At 36.9% G+C, this 22,472-nt stretch overlaps 1 protein-coding gene across 8 annotated transcripts in view; it reads left to right on the plus strand.

The window, feature by feature from the left end:
* LOC150095411 (spermatogenesis-associated protein 6) overlaps window positions 1-22,472 on the plus strand; it is a 523,112-nt gene that overhangs the window by 408,788 nt on the left and 91,852 nt on the right. For all 8 annotated transcript variants that reach the window (XM_090410322.1, XM_090410323.1, XM_090410320.1 and 5 more), the window contains 2 exons: window positions 1,355-1,427; window positions 22,054-22,113. In XM_090410322.1, the coding sequence (XP_090266448.1) occupies window positions 1,355-1,427; window positions 22,054-22,113 (133 nt within the window). The remainder of the gene's footprint in view (window positions 1-1,354; window positions 1,428-22,053; window positions 22,114-22,472) is intronic.

Consider the following 22,472-nt stretch of genomic DNA (forward strand, 5'->3'; position numbering starts at 1 on the left):
GACAAATCGGCCCTTCAGAACACACGCAATTTACAGACAAAAAATTACTAGCTGTGATGGTGGTGATGGGCAGTAGATGGCGCTGATGTAGATGATTGGTAGTAGAGGTTCGGTGTAGAGGTGGAGATGGAGAGCTGTACAGTAAGTGTCCTCCTGCGATGAGTCTTCGGACTCCTTGGAAGTGTCACGAAAATAATAATAATAATAATAAAAAAAAGAACATTGTCTTGACATTTGATTGAACTTGATGTGCCTTCTTGGCTCTCAGTGCATTTGTGTTTCCATTGGTGCTCCAAGACTCATCCCATCCCCAGTCACAACTTTTGAAAGTTCTAGTTATTAAGAACTTGTTCCCTCAATTCGTGGCAAACATTCACACAATTTTTTTTAATCCTCTGTGAGCATATGAGGCACAAATTCAGTGGACACACATTTCATTTGCAAATCTGTTAAAATTCGCTGGCATAAACTCCATGACAAATTTATCTTTTTAGAAACTTGCTTAATGGTCTTTCTATGATCTTTATTGATTGTTTGGCGAATCTTTTTGATGGTTTCGTCAGCTGTCATTAGAGCAAAAATTCTCATTCAGTACTAAGGAAATCAAATGTCAGATAAATGTATTTTTCGTAAGTGAATGAGAGTCTTGCTCTTTTAAGGCTTCTGCCTGGTCTGAAGAGAACCAACCAGTTTGGAGCAGCTGTCAAGCCAGTGAAACCTTAAAAAATGCACTAATTAAAAGCAAGTATATGGACACTTGGGCAGTGCTCATGTCATTTAAATAGTGCAAACAGGCAATGCGGATGCCGAGGACTGTATTCTCGTAAGCTCTCTGGTCATTTTTTTAGAAACTTTCAAAGTTTCTACAAACATTCAGCTTTGAAATAATGTTGAAACTAATATCCACTTAGCCTATGTAATTTTTGCCAAGATAAAGCTGTATGGCTCTTTTTTTTTAGTAATAATAATAATAATTATTATTATCATGAAATATTTAAAAAAATAAATAAATAAAATAAAATATTATATAAATTAATTTTTATTATTGGCGCATGTATATATGAATGCATTTAATAACCCCATTCTGATGCAGCAGTGCTACCTATGGGAATCGAAAGTACAGATGAAACATTCTCACATTTCTTTGGAATTAATCATTTTCTCCATGTTGAACCACATTTTGTTGCCAAATTTTTAAGAATAAATTTATCACCCAGAATGCAAATATGTAACTGATCGAGTTCTTTATGTGTAATATCATTAAAAAAGTGACTGTTAATGTCAGTTTTTTTTAATTGTAATAATTAATTGAAAGCTTATGAATGTTTTATCCATTAATTATTATATCCTTTAGGATAAAGACCAAAGCCACTGTAAATCAGGCACACGGTACATCCCATCTGTGGAGACATCTAGCAGTGATGATGGTTAGTGAAAATATTAGTCTAATTTGATTATATTAACTTGACTTTTCTAATTAAATTCTCAGTGTTTGTGAAATCAGAGAGTTATGTTTTGTGAAACATTTCAGTTTGCAGATTTTTCCTGTTTGTTTTCTCAAATGATGATTTTTTCCCCTTTATTATGATAATATAAAATATGAAATGTTCTTTAACTTTGCTAACCTGGTTGGCTGACTATTTAATATCTTCGCTCCAACTAAAAGCTGTTGGTTTGAATTCCACCATGGTCATAGATGTTTGTGATTGTCTTTAGGTCAAAGATGAATTTCATCACCCATTGTAAGACCAATGCTCCATTTATTGGAGGCATGCAGTGTCTTGAATAGTTCCATGTAAACTGGGCTATGTGAAAAATAAATAAAAAATACAAATATTTAAATAAAAATAATAATAAAATGATTAAAAAAATTCCTTGGCCTGCCCATGTTACTGTTGTGGGCAGTTTTCCATTCCATAAAACTTATGGTACACTAGTGCTACCAATCAGATGGAATGGGAAGAATGTTTGGAAGAAAGCTTTTAATTGTAAATTTCAATACCTGAATTTCAGAGTTTTACTTTTTTAATTGTTAATAGTCCAAGTCTAAGAAAACTTGAATAAACTGAGTGAATGGGCTTGGGAGTGGGGATAAGTTCAATGTTGCAAAATGTAAGGTTTTAAAATTTGGAAAACAAAGATGAAATGTAGAATATACTGTTGGTGGGCATATGTTGTTGGAGGTGGAGGAAATAAGAGATCTTGTGGTGATGGTGGATAAGGATCTGAAATTTCGAGGACATATTGCCAAAATTGTTAGGACAACACAACAAATTCTGGGAATGATGAGGACACTGACTTGTAGAAGTAAGGAGTTTCTGGTTCCATTGTATAAGGCTCTGATTAGACCACATATGGACTATGCACAGATTTGGTCACCTAGTTTTCAAAAAGGATGAACATATTGGAGAGGGTCCAGAGGCAGTTGGCCAAAATAGTTTTTAATCTCTAGAATGTTGAGTATGAAGAAAGGTTGAGATGATGCTTGCAGAGTCTAGTGCAGCGCTTCCCAAACTGTGGGCCATGGCCCCCTTGGGGGGCCATAGGTTTTGTTGAGGGGGGGGGGGCATGAAATAATGAAAACAAATTTAAAATCTTTTAAGACTAAGTGGATTTTTTTTATCTTAAAAGAAATGTATTTAATTTTTATTATTTATTATTTATTTTTTATATTTTAATGGAAAAAAAATCACACATTGGTGTGGGTTTACAAATTTTGCTTCCTGTGTATTTCGGCGCTTAATGAATATTAGTAAATATATGCTTATTCATATAAGTTTCATTTCAAAGCAGAAATCTAAGAATTGCAGTTTCAAATATTTCACCTGATATTGGTGTAGCAGTATTGAAACACATCCATCACATTAAATTGTTATTAAACTTCTTTTATATTTTTAGTTCTTTCTTTATTACTAATTGTTTTACGTTTCATGAGCTTGCTGCAAATGTACAATAACAATTTTTCACTATATAATTTAAGGAAATTACAACGTACTAGGATATACATTAAAATAACTTTTTTTATTTAAATTTTTTATTTTATTTAAATAACGTATTTTTCATAAAAATTACTCCCAAGAATACCAACATTGCCCATCAGGACTTTAGGAGAAATAATAGCTTTCTACTTCTCACTGAAAGGTAACAAATTGCATGACATGCTAATATCAGAATTTAGATTCAAGACAATCTTTCTCACGCTTTGTCCAATATTTGCTATGTATGTTTTGTATTGAATATAAATACAATAAATATCATAATAATATATGTCTCTATTACAATTTTTTTTCGAGGGGGGGGGGCATGAAATATTTTAATTTTCCAAAGGGGGCCCCGACATCCAGAAGTTTGGGAAGCAATGGTCTAGTGGATAGAAGGAAGAGGGAATGATATGATAGACATGTAAAAGTTAGTAAGAAGTTATTATAGAAACGTTGAAGAGATTTTTCATAAAATGGTGGGCGGGGGAGAACAAGAGGTCATCCCTGGAAGTTATATAAGGAGTGTGTGAACAAGGAAGTGAGAAGCAGATTTTTTTTTTTTTTGCATGTAAAGTTGTAAATGTCTTGCTGGAGAGTGTGGCGTTTGCAGAGAATTTGAATGTGTTTAAGACACAGTATGATGAGCTGTGTGTGTATGACAAAAGAGACCTTCTAAATGAGTCTGTGACTCCATGGTTCTTGGGATAATAATAATAATATATATATTTTTTTTTGCCAGTTCCACTTATTTTCTGTTGATGCCTCTTATGTTGATTGAGCCAATCTTGAATTCTGCTGATGGTGATTTGAAATATGTTTCATTAGCTGATTTTTTTGTTGTTTGTCCTGGCCATCTGACAAAAACTGCTGGGACTTTGCTTAACTGGATGGTGTATTAGCTGGCATGAAATTCTATCATGTTGTACCCTCATTTCATATTTCTGTTTAAGCCAATAAAAATACAATTTGGGTTCATTAAATCCCAAATTATCAGCCAATCCTTCCTGTTCAGTATCCAGGTAGATACTGATAGTGTAGTATCTACTCAGATGGTACAGATAGAGAGTCCCACAAAAAAAAGGTCAGGATCGAACATTATGTCAGAAGTCCCCAGTCTGTTTTCCCATATTCCTTAAAAAGGTTCTGTACAGATCTCCTACCAACTATCTAGCTTTGACACATAAGATACCTATAAGAAAAAAAGGAGAGAGATTCAAAATACAAAATTCCATAACACAAGATCATGGTTTAGTAATAACTAATTCATGTTCTGAACAGAAATCCAGTAGGCAATTACCATGATTAGAATTAACTATCAACTATAATAAATAACAGTATAATTGTTTATAACATAATTATTATTATCCTAAGATCCCATGGAGTCACAGACTCATCTAGGAGGTCCCTTTTGTCATACCATGCCTTAAACACATTCAGATTCTGCAGGCAAGGCATTCCAATCATTCACAACTCTGCATGAAAAAACCTGCTTCACACTCCTTATATAACTTCCACGGATTACCTCTTTTCTCCCCCAATCTCCCACCCTTTTAGTATCGATCTATAAAAAAAGGGAATAAAGCAGAATGTGAGAATTACAGAGGAATTTCTCTACTAAGTGTTCCAGGTAAGATTTATGCAAGTATACTTTAAAAGATGCATTTTTGAAAATTATGGAGACAACTACCATGTTTGAATAAAAACTTTAGTTTAATATAACTAAAATCTACATTCGACGTTTCGACCTTTATGTCATGGTCATCTTCTGGAGCATATAACTATACACAGAAAACAAGCTACACTACGATCAAACTGGTTTGTTAAAGTTACTGACCAACCGCTACATCAGTTGTTGGCCTGACCAGAGGTCAGGCCAACAACTGATGTAGCGGTTGGTCAGTAACTTTAACAAACCAGTTAAAGTTACTAAAGTTAGGACTCTAGTCAATGCTAGAGTCCTATTATTAGTGTTATTTGTTGGTTGTAGACATACATTGTGCGCAACAACGTCTATGTATCTATCTATATACATATATTAACATCATGATTATACATGTACATTCCAGCCAGTTGGTATGGAATGGTTCCTAATACTAGCTGAAGATTGGCTAGAGCCCTGACTTATGCTGGATCTTATATATTAGGTGGGCTGAATGTGTGCCATCCAGATCCTTGGAATTTTCATGCCATCTTTGTTGTTGATATTTGGGTGGTTTATCAGGATTTTGCAGGCTTCCTTAAATTTCCTTTCATACGAGGTTTTTGTGTGGTGTAAAGCATGGGTGCTTTTCCAGTTGATTTGGTGTAAGGTGTTGAGCGTGTGATATGAGAGGCCTGCTTCACCATAATGATTATATTTAATGTGTCTAATGTGTTCTTTCTTGCGTATAGGGATTGTCCATCCTGTTTCACTAATGTATGGTAAGTTACAGGTGCAGTGTTTGCAATAGACTCCAGGATGTGCCAATGGGAGGAGAAGATCCTTAGTGGAGCTGAATATGGTTTTAAGTTTAGTGGGTGGTTTAAAGATGGCATTGAGATTATAATGTTGTAGGATTCTGTTGATTTTTTCTGATAACCCTTTAATGTATGGGATGGCTATGGTCTTACTGTAATCTAGATTTGTTTTTGTTATTGTTTTATGGAGTATTTTATTAATAGTATTTTTGTTATAGTCATTATTTATGAATGTGTCGCTGATGATTTTTTGTTCTTGTTTCAGGGCTTGCTGGTTAGAACAAATTGTTGTAGCTCTATTTTTAAGGGTGTTAATGACTCCATATTTTTGTGATGGGTGGTGGTATGAATTAGCATGTATGTATTGGCCAGTGTGTGTCGGTTTTCGGTAGACCGTGAAGGATAGACAGCCTGAAGGAAGACATGTGACTAGTATGTCTAGGAACGGGAGTGAGTTTTGATTTTGGATTTCGATGGTAAATTGTATGCGTTCATGTTGTTTGTTCAGGTGGCTAAGGAATGTGTTTAGCGTTTGTCGCCCGTGCGGGCAGATCGTGAACACGTCGTCAACGTATCTAAGCCAGACTGTCGGTCTTAGCGTGGCAGAATCAAGAGCCCTTTGCTCAGAGGTTTCCATGTAGAAGTTAGCGATTGGGGGGGGGGGTAGTGGTGAGCCTATGGCTGTACTTTCTTTTTGTAGGTAAAATTTGTTTTGCCACACAAAGTAACTGGACTGTAGTATGTGGGCAAAGATGGCCGTAATGTCGGGCGGAAATTTGTTCTGTAGTAGGAGAATTGTGTCATTGATGGGGACATTAGTGAAAAGGGCAGAAACGTCACAACTTTCTAATAAGTCGTCTTTGTCGAGTGTTATGTTTTTAATTTTGTTTATAAAGTGTTGTGTGTTCTTTATGTAGGAGGTGGAATGACCTACCAACTCCTTGAGTGTTGATGCTAATTTCTTGGCTAAGTGGTAATTGGGACTGTCTATTCCTTCCACAATTGGTCAAAGGGGGACATTTTGTTTGTGTATTTTCGGGACCCCATATATTCTGGGGAAGCGGGCGTAGTGGGGTTTGAGTTTTTTAACCATGTCCAGTGGCCAAGAAGTGACGGACTTGAGTAGTTTCTCTGTTTTATCCTTTATCCTGTTTGTTGGGTTATAATTTACCAGTTTATATGTGTTGTTATCGGCTACTAGTTGATTCATCTGAAGTATGTATGTTGACTTGTCATGGATGACAGTGGCATTGCCTTTATCAGATTTCGTTATTATTATGTCTTGGTTGGCTTTTAATGACTTAATCGCTGCTAGTTCTGTTTTTGTGAGATTGTCTTAATGTTTAGGACATTACTAGTTTCTAATCATATTTTATCGGCTATATTTTTAGGTAGGGACCTGATGCCTCTTTCTATGTGGTAGATAAAATCCAATTTGTTTACCTTTTTAGGTGTTATTGCTTAGTTAAATCCTTTATTCAGTAGCGTAAGTTCGCCGCTGTTCAGGGTGTGACTTGATAGGTTGATCGTATGGTTCTTGCTTGCTGGTGGTTGGTCGCTCCTTGTCTCCCTTGTTTGTTGTTCATTGTTGGTGTTTATCGAGGAGGAGGTCTCCTGATTGGATGGATTCCTGTGATTGGCCCATATTTCTCCGTTAAACAACAAACAAGGGAGACAGGGAGCGACCAACCACCGGCAGGGGAACACAGCATGAGAAAGGCTGATGATCAAAGAGGATATGAATGCATGTATAGACATGAAGGGAATGAGATGACCTGGGATGTAGGGAAAAACAGTTGGATTTGAAGAGGGTTTTGGGATGAGTAAGGAGAAAAAGAAATGGCTTGAGGAAAGTATGGAGAAGTCACATGTAATAAGTGGTATCAGTGAAACTTGTTATAGATCCAGGAATGAGCTGTTATGTTTGTATACGAATGCCAGAAGTATCAGAAACATGACAAATGAAATGATTGCATTGATTTTGTTCATCCAAAAATTGTTGGCATAATCGAGTCAAGGTTGGATGAGGATGACATCCTGACAGGAATACTGATGGATGTATATGATGTATTTTGTGAAGAGAAGGAGGTGGAGTGCTACTGATGATAGAAAAAGAGTTATAAAATACTTTGTTGGATGTTGATACAGACCTGGTAATGTGGAGGGTAGTGACTGGAAATGTATAAGCAAATTAGTCAAACAAATAGGAAAAGGGTGATCATTATGGGCAATTATAATTAGGGCAATATAGATTGAGATAACAAGGTAGCAACTGGAAGTAAAGAAAATTAGTTTCTTAAATTTTTGAGGGACAAGTGCCTAATGTATGTAACATAGGGCACACGAAGATTCAGGGTCTTGGATTTGATGATCTCATCAGAGGATGTTATTATAAAGGAGATGTAAATCTTCCTTCAGTTGGTAAGAGTGACCATGAAGTGATTGCCTGGGTGGTTGCCAGCCATGTGAGGACTATGTGAGGAAAGAGTATATGTGGAACTACAAGGCTGGTAATTATAAGAAGCTCAGGAGACAGCTTGGAGCTGTAGCATGGAATGAGGAGTTGGGTGGAAAGGAGATCAATGTTACTTCAGTGGTATATTCAAGAACTATCTAGTAGAAGCGATGTATAAATGTATTTCAAAGGTCAGAAGATTAAATAAGGTAGGTATGAAATGGATAAATGAAGAGATTAAGCTTGACATACAGAGAAAAAAAGGCTATATGAAGGCAACATAAGAGGAGTGGTAATAATCAATTTCATGAGGAATAAATATATCAACCAGGTGTATGTAACATGTTGCATAGTGCTACTGCTATGTTGGATGAAGAGTTAGAGGTTCATGAAAATGAGGTTGAAGAGCTGTTGCATATCTGGATAAGAATTTGTCACTAGGGACAGATGGAATATCAGCCCATTTGCTAAAGGAATGTTCAACCAAATTGGCTATGCCTTTTACATGTTTGTATAACTTGAGTCTCAGCTCTAGAATGATACCACAGAAATGGAAGGAATGTATAATAGTTCATTGTACAAGGGTAGTGCAAAAACTGATGTGTCTAACTACTGACGTATCTCTGGTGTGGTAGTGAAGATTTTAGAGAAGTTGGTAAGAACTTGCATACAGAAATGGGTAGACAAACATGCTATACTCTGCAGGGAACAGCATGGGTTTACTAAAGGAAGGTCATGTTTTAGCAATTTGGTCATATTTTATAAAATGTTATGGCTGAGTTGGATAAAGAGAATGGATACACTATGATAATGTTAGATTTTTCTAAGTCATTTCATAGGATACCACATGAAAGGCAATTGCATAAACTGGAGAATATGGGATTGGAATATAATCTCTTGACTTGGATCAGGGGATGGTTGACAGACAGATATCAAAAACTGGTATACAGTGGGTGTGAATCTGCCAGATTTAAGGTAACCAGTGGTGCACATCAGGGTTCAGTCCTTAGGCCATTATTGTTCAATCTATACATTAACGACATCAAGCAGGGTCTAACATCAGATGTGCAACTGTTTGTCAAGGATGCGGAGATAGGCCGGGCAATCAGGGATGCTACTGTTATTCAGAAATTACAAAATTATTTGAAATTTGGACAAACGAAAATGGCTATCGATTTAATGTTAGTAAGCATACAGTTATGCCCTTTGGCGTGATTAAAGTTCCAGCGGCATATTATATTAGTAGGGTTATGCTACAAGAAACTGAAGTGGCGAGGGATCTTGGTGTATTAGTGGATAAGAATTTAAAATTCAAAGGTCACATAGCAAAAGTTGCAAATACAACTCAAAGGATAATTGCAATGTTGAAGTGAACCTTGACATGTAAGGATAAGGAAGGCATTTTACCTGTTTATTAGGCTTTGATAAGACCATACCGATTATTGTGCGCAGATTTGGTCTCCTGGATTCTGGGAGGGGAGGGAGATAAAGAAGCTGTGGAAAGGGTGCAAAAAAAGAGTTACAAAGATTATATCTGGATTATGGGATTTAGATTATGAGGACAGATTGCGAGTATGTGGATTGCAGACTCTGGTTCACAGGAGAAAGAGGGATGATATGATAGAATTCTATAAACTTCTGAATGGGTGTTCTCTCCCCACCTTCCATATAACGAAAAATTGCAACTGATGAAATTTTTCGTTATATGGAGGGGAGAGAACATGGGGCATCCATGGAAGTTAAGTTTGTTCAAAGTCAAGAAAGGGGTAATAGCTAGGTTTTTCCCCCCCAGAGAGCAGTGAGTGAGTGGAATAATTTACCCTTAGGGGGTAGTGAGTGCATCTAGTGTGAATGAATTTAAGGGAAGGTATGATAGCTGGTTTGGGTGATTTACAGCCTCCCTCAACGAGTCCTTGACTCCCTGGAGATCTCAGATAATAATAATAATACAAAGAACAGGCAAAGAGGGTGACTCATTGGTAAGGGTAGCAAAATTTCAATATAAGCAGCAGTTAGCTAATGAAGCCAAAAAAAAAAAAACCCAGGGCGTTCTTTCAATATGTCATCATCATCAATTTCCTGATATGTATCCCCAAGGGGTGTTCAGGTTACTATCACAGCAATACATGATTTAGTTTACATTATTATTAATCTCTTATCAACAATTTTTCTCTGAATTAGTCTATTACTTATAAGCACTCCACTATTGTCATATCTAACATTTCTTTCTTCTGAGGCAATTCTGACCGAATCAATCCGTCTAGACCTTGTTCTTCCTCTGGGTCTCTTACCTGCAATCTTGGCATCAAACAACTGTTTTGCTAACTTTTCCTCACCCATTCTATTTAAGTGGCCCTACCACCTTAGATTAGCTCTTCTTACACATTCTTGAATTTTTTTTTTTTTTTTTTTTTTTTTTTTTTTATGTTGGGCCCATACACAGGAGGTTGGTTGCTCAACCTATAGTACATTAGTACTGTGTATGGGTAGTGGATTGGGAAAGGAGGAATTTGTTTACATTTGATTTGAATGACTTTAAATTGTATTCCTTGGGAAACACAGCAGGTGGGAGACTGTTCCACAATGCAGCAGTTGCAGGGATGAAGGAAGAGGAAAAGAAATTTGTTCTGTTTGTTTCTAGGTGTACTATGAAGGGATGTTGTGCAGCAGCAGCTGCACGTGTTCCAATGAGCTTTGTACTGAGCAGAGGAATTATTAATGTTATTTCGGATGAGCATTTCCCATGAAAATATTTGTAGAATATACATACTGCAGAGACCATACGTCTGTGTGAAAGTGGGGTGAGAGAGTTGGTAAGGGATGGATCATTGATACATCTAATTGCTCTCTTCTGTATTGAGTTGAGCATTTTGAGGGAGCTTTTGGGGGTCCCACCCCCATATGTGGGAGAAGTATTTAATAGCTGGGCAGATTTGTGATTTGTATAATGTTAGTTGCTGTTCAGGGGTGAAGTAGCGTCTTAAGCGAAAGAGAAATCCTATTTTTTTTTGAGGCTGAGGATACAATGGTTGTGATATGTTTATGCCAGGAGAGGTTTGATGTGAGGGTGATTCCAAGAAGCGAGATCTCAGACTGTCTGGAAATTTGGGTATTGTCAAAAAGGATACTGGGGAAAAATGGTTCTTTTTTATGGGGAATAGTAGAACTGGGTTTTATTGGCATTGAAATTTATGAGGTTATCTGAACCCCATTGTAGGATGGCTTGGAGATCGGAGTTGAGGGTGGTGGTGGTTGATGTTCTGTAGGTTGAGGTCAGTTGTAAAGGGTAAGGCTTATCAAATGCAAGTGAGGAGTGAAGTGTGCTGTCATCTGCAAAACTGTGTATTGAGTTGGAGGTCAGTTGCAGTAGGTCATTGATATATAGCAGGAAGAGGGTCAGTGAGAGAATAGAACCTTGTGGGACCCCAGCATTAATTAAGTGGTGACAGGATAGGGAGCCATCCACCATCACACACATTGTGCATTCAGATAGAAAGCTGGCAATCCAACTACAGAAGTCCTGGGTCAGACCAAATGATGGTAGTTTGTTTAGTATGCCTTTGTGCCAGACCTGGTCAAAGGCTTTGGAGATATCTAGTGCAACCACTTGAGATTCACCAAACCTCTCCATAGCATTTGTCCAGAGATGAGTGACGTATGTGAGTAGATCGCCTGTTGATCGGCAGTGGCAGAATTCATACTGGTGGTCACTTATTTGATGAGTGTCTTCAAGATAGTATAGGAGTTGGGAATTGATGATTTTTTCCATTACTTTTGACAGGACTGTGGTAAGTGAGATTGGATGGCAGTGACTTGTCACCCTTCTTGGGGATGGGCTGAATATAGGCCAATTTCCAGTTTGTGGGATAGATTCCAGTGGAGTAAGAGAGTATATATAGGTGACATAGGATAGGGGTCAGTTCTGGAGCACAAACTTTCAGAACAATTGGGGGAATGCCATCGGGGCCAGGAGACTTTTTTGTGTCTAATTTGGACAGTATTTTTCTGATCTCATCCTGGAAAAGGATATAGGGGGCATTGTATGTAGGTGTCTGGAATGGTTGGGGGATATTTACCATCGTCAGTTATGCATGCATTTGAAGCAAAGTATGAAGCCAGAAGATTGGCTTTTTCTGTGGGTGATGATGCAATAGAGCCATCTGAGTATGATAGGGGTGGGAATAGTGTTGGACAGAAGTTACGGCCCATTGATTTGGTGAGAGACCAAAAGGCTCGGCTGCCATTTGGACAGGCTGCTAGTTTCCTGCTTTTTGTTCTTTCAAACTCTGTTTTGGAAGCGTTGATTGTCTTTTTGCATCTATTATGGGCTTTGGTGTAAGCTTTGAAGGAGGATGAGGTTCTTGATTTCAGCCAATTGTGGTATGTCTGGTGTTTCATCTCTACAACCTTGGCATATCTTTTGGAGAACCAGGGTTTCGTTAGGGAATGGCAGTTCAGAGTGCTGTGTGGAATGTATGTATTCATACCAGTGAGGATTACTTTGGTAATAAGCTCGGTGCATATGTTTGGGTTGGAAGGCTGGAAGCAATAGTCCAACCATGGGAATACGGCATAGAAGTTGCGGAGGATGTCCCACTTTGCACTGTTATAGTACCAAACTACTTTTGTATGGGAGTGTCTGTGTAAACATTGTTGCATGGGGAGGAGATGAGCACTAGGTTGCGGCCAGAATTACCCAGGGGGCTCACTGTTTTCACTGTATATTTGGAAGGGTCATTGGTGAGGAAGAGCTCTAGGGTTTTGGAGGAGTGGTTTGGGTTATCTCGTATTCTGGTTGGCATCTGGACAAGCTGTGTAAGGTCATTAGTGATAACAAATGTTTCAGCATCTCTGCCTGCAAGATCTGTATAACTGGAGGAGGAAAGCCAGCTAGTGTTGTGGATGTTAAAATCTCCTAGGAGGTTGATTTCGCTGTTAGGAAAGTGGGATTGGAGAAAGGCAATTTTTAGGGAGAGGAAATTAAAGAGCTCAGGGTGGTTGGTTGTATTGGGGGAGCAATAGAGACGGCAGATGAATTGGGCTGAGTGGGGAAGGGATATTTTCAACCAAAGAAAGTCAAAGTTGAGTGATTCAAGGTTGGGTGCTCTCTGGCAAGGTATGTCAGAGGGAATGTATGCGCAGACACAATCCTTAGGACGAAAGTTGTTAAACAGTGAGTAGTTTGGAAGGTTGAGATAAGTGGTGCTGGGGGGGAGGTGATATTTGAGTTTCTGCCAGGAAGAGTAGGTGAGACTGTAGGTGGTAGTGGATACTATTCAGGTTGGAGTTTAGGCCACTGATGTTGGTGAAGTGGATGTGTACGGTTTTGTGAGCCATTTGTCAGTACTAATAGTGTCAAATTCCTTTCTAACATCTTCATTTTAATATGATTCTGCCACTGATTCACTCCCCTAATTTTTCTAACCCTCATATCTGTGGTCTCTAGTCTTTGATCAAGTGCTTTATTTCTAACCCAACTCTCAGATGCATAACTTAAACTGGTTTGAACACTGTCTTGTATACTGCTATTTTGGTGTTTTGGCTAATTTCTCTCTTATTCCATATAAATTTATTCAGCTGGCTACCCACTATATCAGCTTTGCTAATTCTGTTGTCAATTTCCAGATTTAACCTGTCATCTCCACTAAAAACTGTGCCTAAATAGCTGAAATATTTTTCTTGTTCTATAGGATCTCCATTCAGAATGCAGCTAAAGTTTTCTGTGCTCCTGCCTATTTTCACAGTTTTGGTCTTTTTATTGCTGATTTTCATGCTATATTTGTTACTGCTGTTATTCACTTTAGTTAGAGAATCCTGGTGACTTGCACTAGAAGATGTGTTTAGTAGTACAACATCATATGCATAAAGCAAAGAGCTAAGTTTGACATCTCCAATTCTAATATAAATCTTGATGCCACTTTCTTTCATAATGTGATCCATACAGATGATGAATAATCATAGAGGTAATGTGCATCCTTGTCTTACCCTTGATTTTACATCAAACCATCTTCCTGTATTTCTTTCACTTCTAACTGCTGACTGACAGCTTAAATTACTCTTAAAGACTGTATTGCTCTGTATAATATTCCATTCATCCCCATACAATTGAAATGTTTTGAAAAGCTTTTCTCTGGGCAGCTTGTCATATGCCTTTTCCAGATCAACAAACTAAAGTACAGATTCTTCTCATATTCCCAACTTTCTCAACTATTTGTCTTAAAGTGAAAATCTGATCTTAACCTCTATTTGGCCCGAACCCAGCTTGTTCTCTCCAAGTTTCTCTTCCACAATGTTTCTCGATCTCTTTTTAAGTATCCTTTCTTTTAAGCTTACATGGTGATCCGAATGGTTAAATACATAGCATTTAACCATGCTTAATGTAAGCTCTAAATTTAAATTGCAGTTACACAGTGGTGATTTCATCAGGAGGAATTTTTTTTGCCATTTCAATTCTAAGTGTGAAGTGCAGTTGGTTATTATTGGTTTAGATAACTGCATATTTTTTTAAACTGACATTTTTATTATTATTATTATTATTATTATTATTTTGGCCTCCAAGGATCAAAAGACTCGTCACAGGAGGTCCTTCCTAGGAAACACAAAGTCTATCATACCACTCCTTAAACTCATTGACCGTTCTTGCTCTCACCACTCTATCAGGCAATGCATTCCACAGTTCATCCACCCTCCACGCAAAGAAACCACTCCTCACCCTCTTGCTCACAGTTTCCTTTCGTACCTTCCAGGAATGGCTGCTTGTCATCACTCCTTCCCACTATTCAACCAAGCGAAAGAACTCCCCAGTGTCAATCATGTAACCACCTCTCAACAGTTTAAAAGTCTCAATCATATCACCTCTCCTTCTTCTAACCACCAAACTCTGCAGTCCATATTCCCTCAGCCGATCCTTATAACTAACATTGTACAGTCCTCAAACTGTCTTTGTTATCCACCTTTGTACCCTTTAAACAGTTAATTTATCCCCTTCAGATCCTGGGTACCAAATCTGAGAACAATAGTCTAAGTGTGGTATGATCAGAGTCTTATACAGTAGAATTATAACTCTTTTATCTCTGCAGGTCAGCATCCCTCTCATTATTGCAGCAATCCTCTGTGTTACCTTCACCACCTTCGCAATATATCCCCTGAATTTCAGGTTTCTATCAGTAATCAACCCCAGATCTCTTTTCTCCCCTACTTCCTCCAGTATAGCTCCTCCAATAGAGTATACAGCGTCCCATCGATGTTTCTCAAACCTCAAGACCTTACATTTTGCTGCATTAAACTGACAACCCCCATTCATTTACCCATTTATCTAGTTTATTCAAATCCTCCTGCAGGACTACCACATCTGCACTATTACTTATAACCCTTCCCAGCTTCACATCATCTGCAAACAACTGACTATCCCCTTGCTTGCAATCCACTGACAATGTCATTGATATAAAAGGTTAAACAATATAAGTCCCAGTACTGAGCCCTGTGGGACCCCACTTGTAACCCTCTGCCTCCTTGAAACTGCCCCATCATACACAACTCTATCAGACAGCCAATCCTGAATCCAGTTGACTAATCTGACATCCAGACCCATGTGTTGCAACTTAAATATCAGCTTATCATGTGGCACCCTGTCAAATGCCTTTGCTAAATCCAAGAAAATGGCAGTATATGCCTTTTGCTCATCTACTGCTCTTGTAACTTTATTATAAAAGGTAGCATATTACTAAAACAAGAGCACCCCCCCTCACAAATCCATGTTGACTCTCATAGATAACATTACCCTCATCTGCACAATGTTGTATACGGTCCCTAACTGATTTCTCCAAGATGCAACTAGTGATGACACACAAACTGGCCTATAAGTAGACACTTCCAGTCTGCTACCGCCCTTATGCATTGACACTATCTTGCCTTCCTTCCATTCCCTGGGCACCTTTCCTGTAGCCAGACTTTCATTGAAAAGCCAGGTCAACAGAGCTGTCAGTTCTTTAGCACATTCTCTGAAAACCTGGGGTGAAATACCATCAAGTCCCACAGCTTTACTGACATCTAGAGTATACTCAGTATTTGAAACACATTTTCCTCCTGCACCTCTAAACCTCGAACCTGTCCTATCTCTCTAGTATTAAAATTTACTCCTCCTGGATGAAATACAGTGGTATCTCACTAATCTGAACTAATAAAAACCGTGCTCGTTCAGATTACCGAAAAGTTCGGATTAGCGAACTTTCCCCCGAAAAGACAAAATGACTATCGTTTAAGACAAAAATAATCAGATTCTAATGGTACATCAATTTAATTCTGTAAATATGTTAACTGATAGGAAAATGCTACTGTACTGTAATGTAAAACAAAAAAATAATATAGTACACAAGTTTATTTTAGTTAAAAATTTAATTTGTGTGTACCTGTATTGTTGAGGATTCTGATTTAATAAAATTTCATAGTTCAGTACGTAACTTAATTTTCATAAAAAAATATCACTTTCTTGTATACAACACACAAAAAAGTTTTTTATTTCTTTGTAAAAAAGTCACTAATTCTCTTTTTCTTCTTGGAAGCTAAACGTTTTTCGAATGCTTCTTTTTGGAGCTGCATTAGCAACAAAATTTTGTGGAATGGCGTATCATTTTGCTTAGCCCATTATATACACATGTTTAAAACTGTCAACTACCTATTCATGTTTTACTTTTTTTTTTCCGAGTTCTTTATCATCGTCGTCTTCTAATTCATTCTGCAGCATCATATTTATAATTTCAGCACCAGATTTGATTTCGAATTCACTTTCGGTTCTACCTGTAATCCATTCTGTAATATTTGTTTGTGAAATTTGAACATCTGGATTTATATTTTTAACCAAATTATGCACGTTTTGAATTTCCTCTTTTTGTGTATATTTGTGATTCATGCCGACAATACAGTAGGTACTGTACAGTATAAAAAAACAAACGTGAACACACAATAAACACACAACGGTATAACTGTGCAATCGACAGTATGAAAAAAACTGTACTTTAATAATAAAATAAATAATAATACTTAAAATATAATTATTAAATAAAAATAATAGTACACAAAATGATAATAAGTAATAAATAAAACTTCTTTTCTTTCAAACCGCAGTTTGGATTACTGGAGGGTTCGGACTAAAGAGGTTCGGATTAGTGAGATACCACTGTACACCAATAAAGTGTTCATTGAACAATTCCACTATGTCTTCTGCATTAGTCACTCTATTCCCACTCTATTTATTTTTATCTTTTCAACAATGGGGAAACAGTGCAGAAGATACTGAGCATCTGAAGTAAAACTGAGAATAATCAAAGAAGTTCAAGTTAAAAATTGTTAAAGACAATAAACTCTGTCCACCTCTTCCAAATTTAAGGTGTTTACATCTCAGAAATGAAGGATTGATCATGTATAAATAGAACTTTGTTTTTCTTAATAAAGTAAGTTTTTTATACAAATTTGACGATTTTTTTTAATAATGTTGACTTATCGCAACACACTCCTGTCAGTATTCATCCTGCACCACTAGCCAGAACAGCGGTTGGAAATACTTGAGGAATGCAATCAGAAGTACTCCATACTAGAAGTAGAAAAAGCCATCAAAAGCCTGAATTGTGGAAAGGCAGCTGGGGTGGATGATATTTGACTAGAAATGCTCAAATATTGATGTATATGGAGCAATTTCCTTACTGAGTATTCCAGGTAAGAATTATGCATGCATACTTGAGATGAGCCTAGAAAAATTGTGGAAGGGAATCTTGGAGAAGAACAAGCTTGGTTCATGTCAAACAGAAAATGTCAGGACCTGATTTTCCCTTTAAAACAAATAACTGAGAAACCATGGGAATATATCAAGTATCTGTATTTAATTTTTTTAGATCTGGAACAAGGTACCAAGAATAAAGCATTTAAATACACTACAGTTATATTGCAAATGAGACATTATATCGAGCAGTACATAGTCTGTATATGATTTGTGAGTCATAATAAATTTAGTTTAATCCTTTATCCAAGTGTGAGCAAACAAAGTTTGCGCCTGAAAGTATCTTCAGGACTGGGGTAAGGTGGTACAACACCAGGCAACTCGTTGCAAAGGTGGAGCAAGCTACCAACACTCCTATCTCAGTATCTCCCATAATGCAAAACACATCTCCTTGCAGATATGTCTAATGTTATGCATTAAGGGAAGGCCACAATCCAGACTAGTTTCGACCTTTATTGAGGTCTCTTCAGTGGGAGCCAGGCCCAAGTGGAGATACCAGGCAGAAGCATTAGCAGGTCATCTCTACCTATAGGAGTTGCCAAATGGTGTGCCACCCTTTTTTAAAAAAAATTACTCTGGATTTAGAGAAAGATGTTGAAAGTTTATTTTTCACTTGGTTAGAGTAATAAATTTAGTTTAATCCTTTATCCAAGTGTGAGCAAACAAAGTTTGCACCTGAAAGTATCTTCAGGACTGGGGTGGTACAACACCAGGGTGTTGTACCACCTTACCCAGTCCTGAAGATACTTTCAGGTGCAAACTTTGTTTGCTCACACTTGGATAAAGGATTAAACTAAATTTATTACTCTAACCAAGTGAAAAATAAACTTTCAGCAGATTTGTGAGTCAGCAGTTGTAATTGAAGGAGCAAAATAGTTTGATGTTTAATCAAGTGTGAAAACAAGTATGTATTATCTGCACTGTTATTCATCATCTATATGGATCACATTATGAAGGAAAGTGGCATTAGGCTTATATCAAAATTGGAGATGTTCAACTCAGCTCTTGACTTTATGCAGATGATGTCATATTCTAAACAAATCCAGTATGAGTCTGCAAGTTTCCTGGCTAAATTGAATAACTGCTATAATAAATTTAGTATGAAAAGCAGCAATAAAAACAGAGACTATGAAACCAGGTGGGCACATTGAAATTGTCAATTGCATCTTGAATGAAGAACTTATAGAACATGTAAACAAGCAAATCACAAGCAAAACTATTTCACCTATTTTGCCATCTTCACTAAAACATGTGTCCAAATAGTTGAAATGTTTTACTATTGATTCTCCATTCATGATACAGCTGATTCCTGCATATTTTAATAGTCTATCTTTTTATTGCTGTTTTCATACCAAATTTATTACAGCTGTTTTCCAATTTAGTTAAGGAATTATACAGACTTTTACTAGATATGGAAATAACAGATAGCAGAATTAGCAATGCCCATAGTTAAGTAGTCAGGTAACTTAACTTTGTTGGCAGTCAGAATATGTGAGTAGAGCTATTCTAAGGTGATATGGCCATTTAAACAGAACAGAAGAGGAAATGTTATCAAAAGAAGTCTTTTTTTTTTTTTTTCTGCCAGGAGGGCAGGGAAAAAACCCATAGGAAGTCCAAGATCTTGGTGGATTGATACAGTAAAAGTGCCTTAAAAGAATGAAATATAAGATATGATAATTTTGGAACCCTGATAGAATTAAGTTAATTTGGGGGAAAACTGTTTATAGGGATTTGGTAATGATGTAAACTTTTCATGTAATACTATCATACCCTGTACACTGAGTTGCTTCAGTTTCTGTCTTGCCATTATGGTGACAAAATTTGTCTCGAAGCCAAAAACTGAATGAAAGGGTTCATCAAAAGTTTGCATCAACAGTGCATGGGAAGTAGTCAGTGGGTGTTTGAAGGAAGCAATATCTGATTGCATCCATAATAAGAATAAATTGTAGGAGTTAAATGGATAAATAAAACTTGAAAGCAAATGCTGCATAAAAAGAAAATGCTGTGGATTAAATATGAGGCAACAGGACTCAATGAGACATTACTGCATGTCTTAAGGGAATGTTTCGCAAAGATAATGGCAGCCTTAGCTGCCTCTTTAATAAGTTGTACAAAATGCAGATCCCAAAGGAGTGGAAAGAAGATAAAATTGTTCCGCTTTGCAAAGGCAGTGATAAAGCAAGCCTATACAAGATATAGGCAAGTCTGTTTGTTAGAAATTGTAGGTAAGGTATTGAAAAGGTGAGAGAGGACTAGGATACAGTAGTGGATTGATAATAGCAATGCTCTCTGTGATGGCCAGCATTGGTATACTTGGATTTTGCAACCTTGGGTAGATTTCCATACAACAAGTTGGAAACTAAATTGGAACAAATGGGGGTTATATACTAGATTGGAGAGTTAGACATTCTGTTGTTAGATAGATATCAGCAAGTTATATATGGAGAAGCAGTATCCCCAAAAGAGGAACATCTCCAGTGGTGTGCCCCACGGTCTGTTTTGAGGTCACTATTATTTCACTTGTATGTTAAATGATACTGAGGCAGGTTTATCTCTAGATATGCAGATGAACTAGGGAGAACTATGAGGCAGAGCAGAAGTTGTGGCATTACAGGAGGATCTGAATGGACAGTATAAGTGATCAAGTGGAGCTGTCAGTTCAGTGTTGTTAATTATATGGTTTGAAATTGGGTAGGCAAGGATGGGATGCAAAGCATGCATTTATATATGTTTAATACTAAAGCACAGAATAGCTGCAACAAAATTATGATCTCCAAAATGGATTTGAAAGAGCTAAAAGCAGGAAATTTATATCCTGCCCAAATGACAGTCATGCCTTCTGGTCTTTTGCCCAAGTCATCAGCATATCCTTCACTGCTGTCACCACTGTTACACTCAGATGATTCTATTGCATCATCATACAGAGGAAAAAAAACAACTTTTGACTTCTTACTTCTCCTTTAATTCTTGTATAGTTGACATTGGCAAATCCACCCCCCCACACACACACATACACATCATTCCACACATTCACCACACACCACCCTCTTCGACCTTTTGGCAGAAAGAAATAAGAAGAATCCTATACCCTATATGTATAAGAAGAAACACACAAAAATCTCCTGGTCCTGATGTCATTCCTCCAATTGGCATCAGGGCCAGTGAAGTCCCATTCTTTATTGATTTTTTACATTTTCATATTCCATTGGTATCTATCCTGCCCCATGAAAATTTACCCACATGCAACCTATTCCTAAGATGGGTGACAAATCATTACTGTCAAACTACCACCCAATTTCTCTTTTCTTGGTTCTTTCTGAAGTAATGGAAAAACCATCAAGATTCAACTTCTATGCTACCTTGAAAGTACTCAACTGATCAATTATTGCCAGAAGAATATATACATATAAGTGGGAGTTTATCAAGGGTGGAAGAAATAAGAACCATTCCTTTTCACCACATCATTAACACGTTCATTGCCAAGCTGAAAATTGGAATTTCGTGTGGTGGCCAAATTTTTTAAATTTTTTAATTTAGTTAGCGACGTCCACGCGATAACGCATGATCGGCCGTTCGGTGAGAACTCGCAACACATGATTGGCAATGAACTTGTTAAGCCATGGTGAATTTGACTTGATGGAAGTGTGTTATAATAATAATTTCTTGTCAACTATAATATATTACTGTCACCAAGAGGAAAATCTTGCTACATATAATTCTTGTATTTATTATTACAGGTGTTCTAATAGCTTCTGCCTTGTAATTTTTGCACAGATGATGTGAACTTTTTTTTTTCATGAAAGCACTTATATCTCAAAACAAAAATTGTCTTCTTTTATATGTATAAAGAAGGTTATATATATAACCTTCTTTATACCTTGAAGATAGACATCCATAGTCTACTGTGCAAAATTTTTACGTCCAAGCCCATTTCCATTCTGTTTGAATGAATTAGCTAATATATTTACCACTACACCAATCTTCCATTTTATATTAGTTGGCTATCTAAGATCACATCATGTTTTAAAGGGCATTTCATTAACTGTGAACATGTCATTTCTGTTTTGGTTGGTTTCAGCCTTCTTTCATCATTTTTTTTTAAGTAGCACTTTCTTGCTTTTTTTTAAACTTAACTTCCTTTTCTTGTTGTTATTTTTTCTTCTTTTTCGGTTTTTATGAATAATTCAAAATATGCATCACTCAGGATATTACAGACAGCTTGCCTGAGATGCTATCAATAATATTTTAGGATGTTGCGAACCACAAAGGTTTAATGTGACATTCATTGTTTGCAATACTGTGCTGCTCATTCTGCTTCACATTAGACTAATTATGAAGACGTTATCTTAAAAGAGAGTATATTAATGAAACAAAAATTATAATTATAGATTACTTTCCAACCAGAAGAAGAAGAATGTCCAGTTCTCAGCAACCACACTCTTGTTATGGTAAGAGATTATTTTCATTTTGCTTCACACTGTTTTTATATAGTTGGCATTCATATTTTTTATATATTGGTCAAATTTAACAATCCTGAAATAACGACTGTGTGTGCGCATGTGCACTATGTTTCGGCTATAGATAGAGGGGGGGGGGATGAAAAGTTGTTGTTGATACAAATCAGCAGATTACTGTATATTTCAGGCTGCACATGCATAAATATACATAATTTTTTTTATATATATTACTCTTACACACAAAAGGCAGAAGAGCCTATAGCAAATAAATGCCATATATGGGGAGCGATCAGGAATAGAGTAATCAGTTGATATTGATTCTTCCTGAACTGTTGGAGGTTGCAGTCCTT

Source organism: Typopeltis vanoorti, chromosome 20 (genome assembly GCF_054136105.1).
Source record: "Typopeltis vanoorti isolate ZY-2024b chromosome 20, IOZ_Tvanoo_1.0, whole genome shotgun sequence".
Lineage (NCBI taxonomy): Eukaryota > Metazoa > Arthropoda > Arachnida > Uropygi > Thelyphonidae > Typopeltis > Typopeltis vanoorti.